At 48.2% G+C, this 12,286-nt stretch overlaps 1 protein-coding gene across 6 annotated transcripts in view; it reads left to right on the top strand.

The window, feature by feature from the left end:
- The window catches only part of LOC129858529 (BAH and coiled-coil domain-containing protein 1-like), a 241,545-nt gene that overhangs the window by 162,847 nt on the left and 66,412 nt on the right, over positions 1-12,286 (top strand). For all 6 annotated transcript variants that reach the window (XM_055930490.1, XM_055928897.1, XM_055932074.1 and 3 more), the window contains exons 6-10: positions 5-301; positions 451-573; positions 4,813-5,006; positions 6,306-6,645; positions 10,721-12,181. In XM_055930490.1, coding sequence (XP_055786465.1) covers positions 5-301; positions 451-573; positions 4,813-5,006; positions 6,306-6,645; positions 10,721-12,181 — 2,415 coding nt within the window. The remainder of the gene's footprint in view (positions 1-4; positions 302-450; positions 574-4,812; positions 5,007-6,305; positions 6,646-10,720; positions 12,182-12,286) is intronic.

Genomic DNA, 12,286 nt, shown 5'->3' with positions numbered 1-12,286 from the left:
CAAGGTGTGTCTCGGTCTGTGTACCCGCTGGTCCGGGAGGCAGAAGAGAGAAAGAGGATGACCGAGGAGCAGCTGAGCCTTCATCACCTCGACCGAGACAGAGAACTCCTCATCAGGGAAAACCAGGAGAGAGGGGAGTTTGCCAGGATCCACCCATCCAGCAGTTGCCATGGTGACCTGACATCTCACCTTCTGGTGCCTGGCGGGGCCAGCCAATTAGGTGGAGACCCTTCTGCTCACGCCCACCACCATTGGATGCAGCGGACTGGAAGTCCCTCCCTCTGGATGGGCCATTCATATGGTGAGCTGAGCATGCAGTTTCCCCACAGACCATGACAAACGCTCACAATGTTGTGCAACTGTCTTTACACGTGGATCAGGAAGTTTGGAAATAACATGCAGAAACAAATCCAAAGTTCATGTTCTCATCTTGTGTTTTCTGTCTCTCAGGTCTGAGCCATGCTGCGCTGCACCAGAGTATGGGCCCAGGGTTCGGCCCTGGCCTGCCTCTGTCCCAGGACCCCTCTGGCTCCCTGGTGGTCCTGCCCTCTGAGCCTGCACACCACCACCTGGGTAAGACACACAAATACACATGCAGGCCCTGTACACACACACACACTCAGCCAGTTAGCCAGCGCTGAAGATGAACCTCCATTAGAATGGTTTGCATAATGCTTTACGCTCAGAGAGGAGACATTAGAATATCTACTCCCATTATCAGAGCTGTGAAACACAGAGACTTAGTCAACCATTTTACTATGATTAGCTAATGATACCTAAACACAGGGAGAGAGATGGCACTTCTTCTCATGGTTCAGCTACAGACAGAGAGATGCAGTGTGTGAGTGTGTGGGATGAGTGTGTGCTCCTATGTGGTGGAATTTTGCGGTGTGTGTGAGGTATGACATAGTCAGATGATTGTGGCGTGTGTGTGTTGCTGCTCCTTTGCAAACAGGCTGTGAAATGTAATTATCTGCCTGCTCTCTTGCCTCGCTCCTTGGGAGTTCCTACAGAGAGGGGAAGTGCATCCACTGAACCCTTCCCCAGGGAAACTTAATCCCACTCAGACTAATCTCACAGAACAAAGGTTCCCAGCAACGTCAGTGGCAGCCACGGAGGGATGTGTGTGTGAGCGTCTGATGGGACATATGGGAATGTGTGCCTTGCCATGCACATAAAGACGAGAGAGAGAGAGAGAAAGAGAGAGAGAGAAAGAGAGAGAGAGAGAGAGAGGGTTTCAAATTTGGGGAAATGACACTCTCTAATTGTTTTATATTTTTGACATTTTGTCAGGAAATGCAGCTCCGTCTCAGGTTCTGCAGTTGTGCAGTGGTTGCACAGCCTTTCCTTTCCTCTCTCTCTCTTGCTCTCTGTGAGTGTGGCCTCTTCCCCTCTCTCTCTCTCTCTCTCTCTCTCTCTCTCTCTCTCTCTCTCTCTCTCTCTCTCTCTCTCTCTCTCTCTCTCTCTCTCTCTCTCTCTCTCTCTCTCTCTCTCTCTCTCTCTCTCTCTCTCTCGCTCTCGCTCTCGCTCTCGCTCTCGCTCTCGCTCTCGCTCTCTCTCGCTCTGTGTATGGCCTCTCCCTGAATTCAATTCAAAGGGCTTTACAGGCATGGGAAACATGTGTTAACATTGCCAAAGCAAGCGAGGTAGATAATATACAAAAGTGATATTGTATGTGGCATCTATCTCTCTCTCTCTCTCTCTCTCTCTCTCTCTCTCTCTCTCTCTCTCTCTCTCTCTCTCTCAATTCAATTCAATTCAATTCAAGGGGCTTTATTGGCATGGGAAACATGTGTTAACATTGCCAAAGCAAATGAAGTAGACAATACACAAAAGTGAAACAAACAAAACGAATTAACAGTAAACATTACACATACAGAAGTTTCAAAACAATAAAGACATTACGAGTGTCATATTAAATATATACAGTGTTGTAACAATGTACAAATGGTTAAAGCACACAAGTTAAAATAAGTAAGCATAAATATGGGTTGTATTTACAATGGTGTTTGTTTTTTCCTGGTTGCCCTTTTCTTGTGGCAACAGGTCACAAATCTTGCTGCTGTGATGGCACACTGTGGAATTTCACCCAGTAGATATGGGAGTTTATCAAAATTGGATTTGTTTTCGAATTCTTTGTGGATCTGTGTGATCTGAGGGAAATATGTGTCTCTAATATGGTCATACATTGGGCAGGAGGTTAGGAAGTGCAGCTCGGGTTTCCACCTCATTTTGTGGGCAGTGTGCACATAGCCTGTCTTCTCTTGAGAGCCATGTCTGCCTACGGCGGCCTTTCTCAATAGCAAGGCTATGCTCACTGAGTCTGTACATAGTCAAAGCTTTCCTTAAGTTTGGGTCAGTCACAGTGGTCAGGTATTCTGCCACTGTGTACTCTCTGTTTAGGGCCAAATAGCATTCTAGTTTGCTCTGGTTTTTTTGTTAATTCTTTCCAATGTGTCAAGTAATTATCTTTTTGTTTTCTCATGATTTGGTTGGGTCTAATTGTGCTGTTGTCCTGGGGCTTTGTGGGGTGTGTTTGTGTTTGTGAACAGAGCCCTAGGACCAGCTTGCTTAGGGGACTCTTCTCCAGGTTCATCTCTCTGTAGGTGATGGCTTTGTTATGGAAGGTTTGGGAATTGCTTCCTTTTAGGTGGTTGTAGAATTTAACCTGTCTAGGATCAGCGTGGCGCTAGCGGCACACCCCCCCCCCCCCCACTGAAAAACCAGTGCCGCGAAATTCAAAAAAAATATTTTTTTAAAATATTTAACTTTCACACATTAAAGTCCAATACAGCTAATGAAAGACACAGATCTTATGAATCCAGTCAACATTTCCGATTTTTAAAATGTTTTACAGGGAAGACACAATATGTAAAGATGTACATCTATTACCTAAAAACACATTAGCATAATCCACCATCTTTTATTTGTCCACCAACACCAGTAGCCATCACCAATTCGGCTAAACTAAGATATTTATAGCCCCTAACCAACAAAAAAACTCATTAGATGACAGTCTGATAACATATTTATGGTATGGGATAGGTTTTGTTAGAAAAAAGTGCATATTTCAGGTATATGGCATAGTTTACAATTGCACCCACCATCACAAATGGACTAGAATAATTACAATGAGCAACGTGTTTACCTAACTACTAATCATCAAACATTTCGTAAAAATACACAGCATACACGAATCGAAAGACACAGATCCTGTGAATACAGACAATATTTCAGATTTTCTAAGTGTCTTACAGCGAAAACACAATAAATCGTTATATTAGCTTAGCACATAGCAATTAGCAGCCCAGCATTGATTCTAGCCAAAGTGAGCGATAAAAGTCAACATCGCCAAAAGATATTAATTTTTTCACTAACCTTCTCAGAATTCTTCCGATGACACTCCTGTAACATCACATTACAACATGCATATACAGTTTGATCGAAAATGTTTATATTTAGCCACCAAAATCATGGTTAGACAATGTGAAATGTAGACAAGCTGGTAAAGAAAACGTCCTTGCGCCACTTAGACAGTGATCTACTCTTATACATAAATACTCATAAACGTGACTAAAAAATATAGGGTGGACAGGGATTGATAGACAATTTAATTCTTAATACAATTGCGTTATTACATTTTTTAATTTATCCTTACTTTTCAATACAGTTTGCGCCAAGCGAAGCTACGTCAAAAAACATGGCGTCCTAAGCCACTAAAATGTTTCGACAGAAACACGATTTATCATAATAAAAATGTCCTACCTTGAGCTGTTCTTCCATCAGTATCTTGGGCAAAGGATCCTTTCTTGGGAGAAATCGTCTTTTGGTGGAAAGCTGTCCTCTTGCCATGTGGAAATGTCAACTACGTTCGGGATGAACTGAAAAGCGTTCCCAACTTTTCACATCGTTGCAAAAATAAATGTCCCAAAATCGCACTAAACGGATATAAATTGCTATAAAACGCTTTAAATTAACTACTTTGTGATGTTTGTAACTCCTATAACGAGTGAAAAGATGACCGGAGAAATATAACAGGCTAAACTAACGCTTGGAACAGGAGAGGGTCGGTGTCTTCCACGCGCGTTACGCAGCAAGAAAAGACTTGCTAGCTAAAGGTTTTTTTCATTTGTAGGGCCTGTGAACGAGCAATCGAGCCCGTTGGAATCGTCATCACGTAAAGGCATCCAGGGGAAGACGTAAGAAGTGTCCGTATAGTCATAGCAACGACAGTGCCCGTTTAAATGACTTCAGAAAAGTGGCCAACGTTTCTCAAATCTGACTCCATGTCAGGGAAATTGCTGTAGAATGGGCTCTGTTCCACTTAGAGACAAAATTTCAACTCCTATAGAAACTATAGACTGTTTTCTATCCAATAATAATAATAATATGCATATTGTACGATCAAGGATTTTGTGGGAAGCCGTTTAAAAAATTAGCCACATTAGCATAAATAGTCTAAACAGCGCCCCCATCCCCAACAGGTTAACGGCTCTTTTCTGGATTTTGATAATTAGTGGGTATCGGCCTAATTCTGCTCTGCATGCATTATTTGGTGTTCTGCGTTGTACACGGAGGATATTTTTGCAGAATTCTGCATGCAGAGTCTCAATTTGGTGTTTGCCCCATTTTGTGAAATCTTGGTTGGTGAGCGAACCCCAGACCTCACAACCATAAAGGGCAATGGGCTCTATGACTGATTCAAGTATTTTTAGCCAGATCCTAATTGGTATGTTGAAATTTATGTTCCTTATGTTCCACACACTCTCTCTCTCTCTTGCTATCTCGCTCTCTCGCTTTTGCTCTCTCTAGATGTGATGGAGCAGTCAGCTCTGTGGCCCTCGGTCTATGGAGCCCGAGGCCCGTCCCCCCACATGCAGCATCACGCTGTTTACTCCCGTTCTCCGTTCCTACGACAACAGGAGCTCTATGCCCTGCAGCACCACCACCACCAACAACAACACAGGGCCATGGAGCACATGCACCGACAACACACACTCTCACAGGTAAACACACACACTCTCACAGGTAAACACACACACTCTCACAGGTAAACACACACTCTCACAGGTACACACTCTCACAGGTACACACTCTCACAGGTAAACACACACATTCTCACAGGTAAACACACACTCTCACAGGTAAACACATACTCTCACAGATATACACACTCTCACAGGTAAACCCACTCTCACAGGTAAACCCACCCACCCACACACACTCTCACAGGTAATCACACACACACACACACACACACACACACACACACACACACACACACACACACACACACACACACACACACACACACACACACACACACACACACACACACACACACACACACACACACTCTAACAAGTAAACACAAACACTCTCACAGTTAAACACACTCTCATGGGTAAACACACTGTCACAGGTAAACACACACACACACACACACACACACACACACACTCACAGGTTAACACACACACTACCCACAGATAAACACAGACACACTCTCATAGGTAAACACACTCTCACAGGTAAACACACACACACTCTCACAGGTAAACACACACACACACACACACACACACACACACACACACACACACACACACACACACACACACACACACACTCTCTCACAGGTAAACACACACACACACTACTCAAGGGTAACACTCACACACTACCCACAGGTAAACACATACACACACTACGCAAAGGCAACACATACACTCTCAACACTTGTGTACAACCTTTAGTGGAGAGAATACTCTTAAACCAAGTGACTTTTGCTCCCAGTAACAGTAGCCCAAATGACCTACACTGCAGTTTCCCCCTTGACCATGACCAACACTCATGATGTTGTGAAACTGTCTGCACACGTGGATCAGGAAGTTAGGAAATAACATGCTGAAACAAACCCAGAGTTCATGCTTTCACCATCTTCAGCATATTCAGTAGCATATTCAACCACAAGAGCCAGGGATGTTTCAACATAGAGAAAGGGGAAAACCAGGTTTTACTTTTTAAAGAGAAAGTTTGTTAAGAGACAAAGGATCCTAGCAGACTGCCAATGACCTTTGGCTGTCTGTAAAGGTCTGTACTAGCTTGTGGCGTTTGCCCAAGAACCCCCACTGTGTTCCTAACATGATGGTAAGGGTTTTTAAGGAATACGTGGCTCTTATCATGGGCTCAAAACAGATCTAACTTCTTTCCCCTCTGTCTCTCCCCCCTCTTTTCTCTCTCCCATATCTCCTTTCGTTCATCCCTCTACATTTCTTTCTCTACTCCCCTCCATCGCCCTATAGAGGAAGGCAGAGGAAACTACTATCACCATTGATGACCGTCCTCTCCACGAGACCTCGAGAACCTCCCGTGCTGCTAAGCTCTTCTCCCACACCCCTCCCTCCAAGACTACCCCTCCTTCACAGGGGGTGTGTCCTAGCAGCCACCAATCACCCTGCTGCCACTCCCCTTCCAGGAGACCACACCCACAGAACCTTCTAAACCCCGCCCCCAGCCCTGCGGCTGCAGCTCCAAGATCCCCAGCTCTAAGCCCCGCCCCCTCACACCTGTTAAAAGTAGTGGAGAGAGGGGAAAGAGGAGAGGGGCAGCTGCCTCAGGAGTACACACAATCCTTAGAGCCAGGTGAGTTTGGATGGATGGACTGATGTCTGAGCTGTATGTTTCCTGGCACACTCTGACCTTGTCACACACAAGTAGCCCACGCACTCTGACCCTGTCACACACAAGTAGTCCACGCTCTCTGACCCTGTCACACACAAGTAGCCCACGCTCTCTGACCCTGTCACACACAAGTAGCCCACGCTCTCTGACCCTGTCACACACAAGTAGCCCACGCTCTCTGACCGTGTCACACACAAGTAGCCCACGCACTCTGACCCTGTCACACACAAGTAGCCCACGCTCTCTGACCGTGTCACACACAAGTAGCCCACGCACTCTGACCCTGTCACCCACAAGTAGCCCACGCACTCTGACCCTTTCACACACAAGTAGCCCACGCTGTCTGACCCTGTCACACACAAGTAGCCCACACACTCTGACCCTGTCACCCACAAGTAGCCCACGCACTCTGACCCTGTCACACACAAGTAGCCCACGCACTCTGACCCTGTCACACACAAGTAGCCCACGCTCTCTGACCCTGTCACACACAAGTAGCCCACGCTCTCTGACCCTGTCACACACAAGTAGCCCACGCACTCTGACCCTGTCACACACAAGTAGCCCACGCACTCTGACCCTGTCACCCACAAGTAGCCCACGCACTCTGACCCTGTCACACACAAGTAGCCCACGCACTCTGACCCTGTCACCCACAAGTAGCCCACGCACTCTGACCCTGTCACACACAAGTAGCCCAAGCACTCTGACCCTGTCACACACAAGTAGCCCACGCACTCTGACCCTGTCACCCACAAGTAGCCCACGCACTCTGACCCTGTCACACACAAGTAGCCCACTCACTCTGACCCTTTCACACACAAGTAGCCCACGCTCTCTGACCCTGTCACACACAAGTAGCCCACGCACTCTGACCCTGTCACACACAAGTAGCCCACGCACTCTGACCCTGTCACCCACAAGTAGCCCACGCACTCTGACCCTGTCACACACAAGTAGCCCACGCACTCTGACCCTGTCACCCACAAGTAGCCCACGCACTCTGACCCTGTCACACACAAGTAGCCCAAGCACTCTGACCCTGTCACACACAAGTAGCCCACGCACTCTGACCCTGTCACCCACAAGTAGCCCACGCACTCTGACCCTGTCACACACAAGTAGCCCACTCACTCTGACCCTTTCACACACAAGTAGCCCACGCTCTCTGACCCTGTCACACACAAGTAGCCCACGCACTCTGACCCTGTCACACACAAGTAGCCCACGCACTCTGACCCTGTCACCCACAAGTAGCCCACGCACTCTGACCCTGTCACACACAAGTAGCCCACGCACTCTGACCCTGTCACCCACAAGTAGCCCCACACACTCTGACCCTGTCACCCACAAGTAGCCCACGCACTCTGACCCTGTCACACACAAGTAGCCCACGCACTCTGACCCTGTCACACACAAGTAGCCCACGCACTCTGACCCTGTCACACACAAGAAGCCCACGCTCTCTGACCCTGTCACACACAAGTAGCCCACTTTCTCTGACCCTGTCACACACAAGTAGCCCACGCACTCTGACCCTGTCACACACAAGTAGACCACGTACTCTGACCCTGTCACACACAAGTAGCCCACGCTCTCTGACCCTGTCACACACAAGTAGCCCACGCACTCTGACCCTGTCACACACAAGTAGCCCACGCACTCTGACCCTGTCACACACAAGTAGCCCACGCACTCTGACCCTGTCACACACAAGTAGCCCACGCACTCTGACCCTGTCACCCACAAGTAGCCCACACACTCTGACCCTGTCACACACAAGTAGCCCACGTACTCTGACCCTGTCACACACAAGTAGCCCACGTACTCTGACCCTGTCACACACAAGTAGCTCACGCTCTCTGACCCTGTCACACACAAGTAGCCCACGCACTCTGACCCTGTCACCCACAAGTAGCCCACGCACTCTGACCCTGTCACACACTCTCTCCCAGCTTTCTCAGTTTCTTCCTTTTACTCACAAATATACACCACAGGCACTCCCTCTTGAGCTTTATTCTCTGGCACTCTCTCTTGTGCTGTGTCTTTATGTCTGATATAGTATTCATCAACACCCCCTAAAATACAGACACAAGAGGATAGACAGAGTTGGTCTTCTCCCTGATTCCCTCTGCTCTGTGGAGGAGAGACAAGAAACACAGGCACATTTCATCTGTTCCCAAGGTTATGGTCTGTACCCGCCTTCATTTACTACTGAGATAAAAGAGGAGGGAGAGAAGGAGAGAGAGCGAGAATGTGTGTGAGAGAGAAAGCAAGAGAGGGAGAGGAGTAGCAGGAGAGAGAAACATTTATAGAGAATGTGTGAAAGAAGGATATGGAAAGAAAGGTGGAGACCCGATAGCAGTAGAGGTGTTGAGAGAGGAAAGATAAGAAACCCCTACACCCCAGGAGAGAGAGTATGATGCTGTAGGAAAAATAAGAAACCCCTACACCCCAGGAGAGAGAGTATGATGCTGTAGGAAAGATAAGAAACCCCTACACCCCAGGAGAGAGAGGATGATGCTGTAGGAAAGATAAGAAACCCCTACACCCCAGGAGAGAGAGGACAATGCTGTAGGAAAGATAAGAAACCCCTACACCCCAGGAGAGAAGATGATGCTGTAGGAAAGATAAGAAACCCCTACACCCCAGGAGAGAGAGGATGATGCTGTAGGAAAGATAAGAAACCCCTACAACCCAGGAGAGAGAGGATGATGCTGTAGGAAAGATAAGAAACCCCTACAACCCAGGAGAGAGAGGACGATGCTGTAGGAAAGATAAGAAACCCCTACAACCCAGGAGAGAGAGGATGATGCTGTAGGAAAGATAAGAAACCCCTACACCCCAGGAGAGAGAGGATGATGCTGTAGGAAAGATAAGAAACCCCTACACCCCAGGAGAGAGAGGATGATGCTGTAGGAAAGATAAGAAACCCCTACACCCCAGGAGAGAGAGGATGATGCTGTAGGAAAGATAAGAAACCCCTACACCCCAGGAGAGAGAGGATGATGCTGTAGGAAAGATAAGAAACCCCTACACCCCAGGAGAGAGAGGATGATGCTGTAGGAAAGATAAGAAACCCCTACACCCCAGGAGAGAGAGGATGATGCTGTAGGAAAGATAAGAAACCCCTACACCCCAGGAGAGAGAGGATGATGCTGTAGGAAAGATAAGAAACCCCTACACCCCAGGAGAAGGCCTGTGAAGCCTGTTGTTCTTTGATTCTGCAAAGAATGTTTGAAGCAAGGAAGGACCCATAGTCTATGTGTGTGTGTGTGTGTGTGTGTGTGTGTGTGTGTGTGTGTGTGTGTGTGTGTGTGTGTGTGTGTGTGTGTGTGTGTGTGTGTGTGTGTGTGTGTGTGTGTGTGTGTGTGTGCCTATGTGTGTATGTGTCTATGTGTGTGTGTGTGTGTGTGGCTATGTAGCTATGTGTTTGTGTGTGTGTGTGTCTATGTGTCTATGTGTGTGTGTGTATGTGTGTCTATGTGTGTGTGTGTGGCTATGTGTGTGTGTGGCTATTTGTGTGTGTGGCTATTTGTTTGTGTGGCTATTTGTGTCTGTGTCTCGTGTGTGTGTGTGTGTGTGTGTGTGTGTGTGTGTGTGTGTGTGTGTGTGTGTGTGTGTGTGTGTGTGTGTGTGGCTATGTGTCTGTGTGTCTATGTGTCTGTGTGTCTATGTGTGTGTCTATGTGTCTGTGTCTCGATGTGTGTGTGTTTGTGTGTGTGTGTGTGTGTGTGTGTGTGTGTGTGTGTGTACTATATGTGGGAGGTCAGAGACATTTCAGACAGACCCTCCTTATCTTGCAGAGGTCCTTGAAAGACAGTAGGCTGAAGGATATGCATTTCTCTGGTGCCCCCCCCCCCCCCCCACACACACACACATATAGCCTAGCTGCACAAACTGCTGGGATGCCCTATCTCCTGCTGCCTGTACACTTACTGTAGCCATGTCCCCAACTATTGTAGCTCTCTGTTGCCTTACTGATTGATTGATTATTAGTCTTGACTAAAGGAGTTATATTCTTTCTCTGTCTCAGATCTTCCACCAGGTTACACCTATCAAGAAATCACCATGCGTTACAAGGCTGGTCCTTCCCTAGAGGACGCTCGATTTGCTGAACATGCTGATCTGGAGGTGGAGCCAGCTGAACCCTGCCCTAAGCTCCGCCCACACACCACAGGGATTGTGGAGAATGAGGATGCGGAAAAAGAGAAGGAGAATGGCTGCACAGTTGTAGAATCTAGTGGAGTTGTAGAAAGGGAACGAGAAGGAGCAGAGGTGGATGGGCAATCAGTATCTGAGCCCCCACTATTTGGAGTGAAGACCCCTGAAATGGTGTCTTGTCCTGCCCAAGTTTCAAACTCATCCTCAGACCCATCCCCAGCCACAATTCCAGCTCCAGCCCCAGTCTCTGCTTCTGAGGATGCCCAGAAAGTAGAGGTCTTTGTGGGCAGCCTGGCTCAGCCAGCTAACTTGAAAGACTCACAACCAGCAGAGGAGAAGAAAGAGGAGAAGGAGGAAAGTTCAGTAGAGTTGAAAAATAACCACATACCAGATTGTACTGTTTCCCTGGAGCTAACTATACATGGGGAGGAGGAGAGAGAGAGAGGTGAGGAGGAGAAGGAGGTAGAGGAGAAGGAGGAGAGAGAGAGGTGTAAGGAGGAGAAGGTAGAGAAGGAGGAGAGAGAGAAGAGTAAGGAGGAGGAGGTAGAGGAGAAGGAGGAGAGAGAGAAGAGTAAGGAGGAGGAGGTAGAGGAGAAAGAGGAGAGAGAGAAGAGTAAGGAGGAGGAGGTAGAGGAGAAAGAGGAGAGAGAGAGGAGTAAGGAGGAGGAGAACATAGAGGAGAAGGAGGAGAGAGAGAAGAGTAAGGAGGAGGAGGTAGAGGAGAAAGAGGAGAGAGAGAGGAGTAAGGAGGAGGAGAACATAGAGGAGAAGGAGGAGAGAGAGAAGAGTAAGGAGGAGGAGGTAGAGGAGAAAGAGGAGAGAGAGAGGAGTAAGGAGGAGGAGAACATAGAGGAGAAGGAGGAGAGAGAGAAGAGTAAGGAGGAGGAGGTAGAGGAGAAAGAGGAGCGAGAGATGAGTAAGGAGGAGGAGAACATAGAGGAGAAGGAAGGGGGTAGGAGGAGTCAGAGTGAAGCCTCTGTGGAGTTACTAAGCAGCCCCCAGAATTCTCCAACCGCAACCCCAGCCCCAACCCCAACCCCAGCCCCAACCCCAACCCCAGCCCCAGCCCCAACCCCAACCCCAACCCCAGCCCCAGCCCCAACTCCAGCACCGTCCTCTACCCTCAGTGATGATCCCTGCATCTGGAGTCTGGAGCTTCTCATTGCTGCGGCGCTGTGTGCCACCCGGGATGACCGCTACCCCGCTATGCTCCCCTCCACCACACCACTGCCTGCCCCACGCCCACTCCCACACCGAGGCATGGAGATACTGGGAGAGTTGGCTGATCTGGGGATACTGCAGAGGAACAGGGAGAAGGAGAGAGAGACAGGAGGTGAGTGGAGAGAAAATGTGTGAGCGCACACACATTCACACACACTGACAGTGTAGCTTCCTTCCTATGTTCTCTGTTCAACTCCAAAGATCAAATGTTTCCCTG

This window comes from Salvelinus fontinalis, chromosome 1, assembly GCF_029448725.1.
Source record: "Salvelinus fontinalis isolate EN_2023a chromosome 1, ASM2944872v1, whole genome shotgun sequence".
Taxonomy (NCBI): domain Eukaryota; kingdom Metazoa; phylum Chordata; class Actinopteri; order Salmoniformes; family Salmonidae; genus Salvelinus; species Salvelinus fontinalis.
Note: the sequence above shows the minus strand (reverse complement) of the source record. Positions and strands in the feature narration are given on the sequence as shown.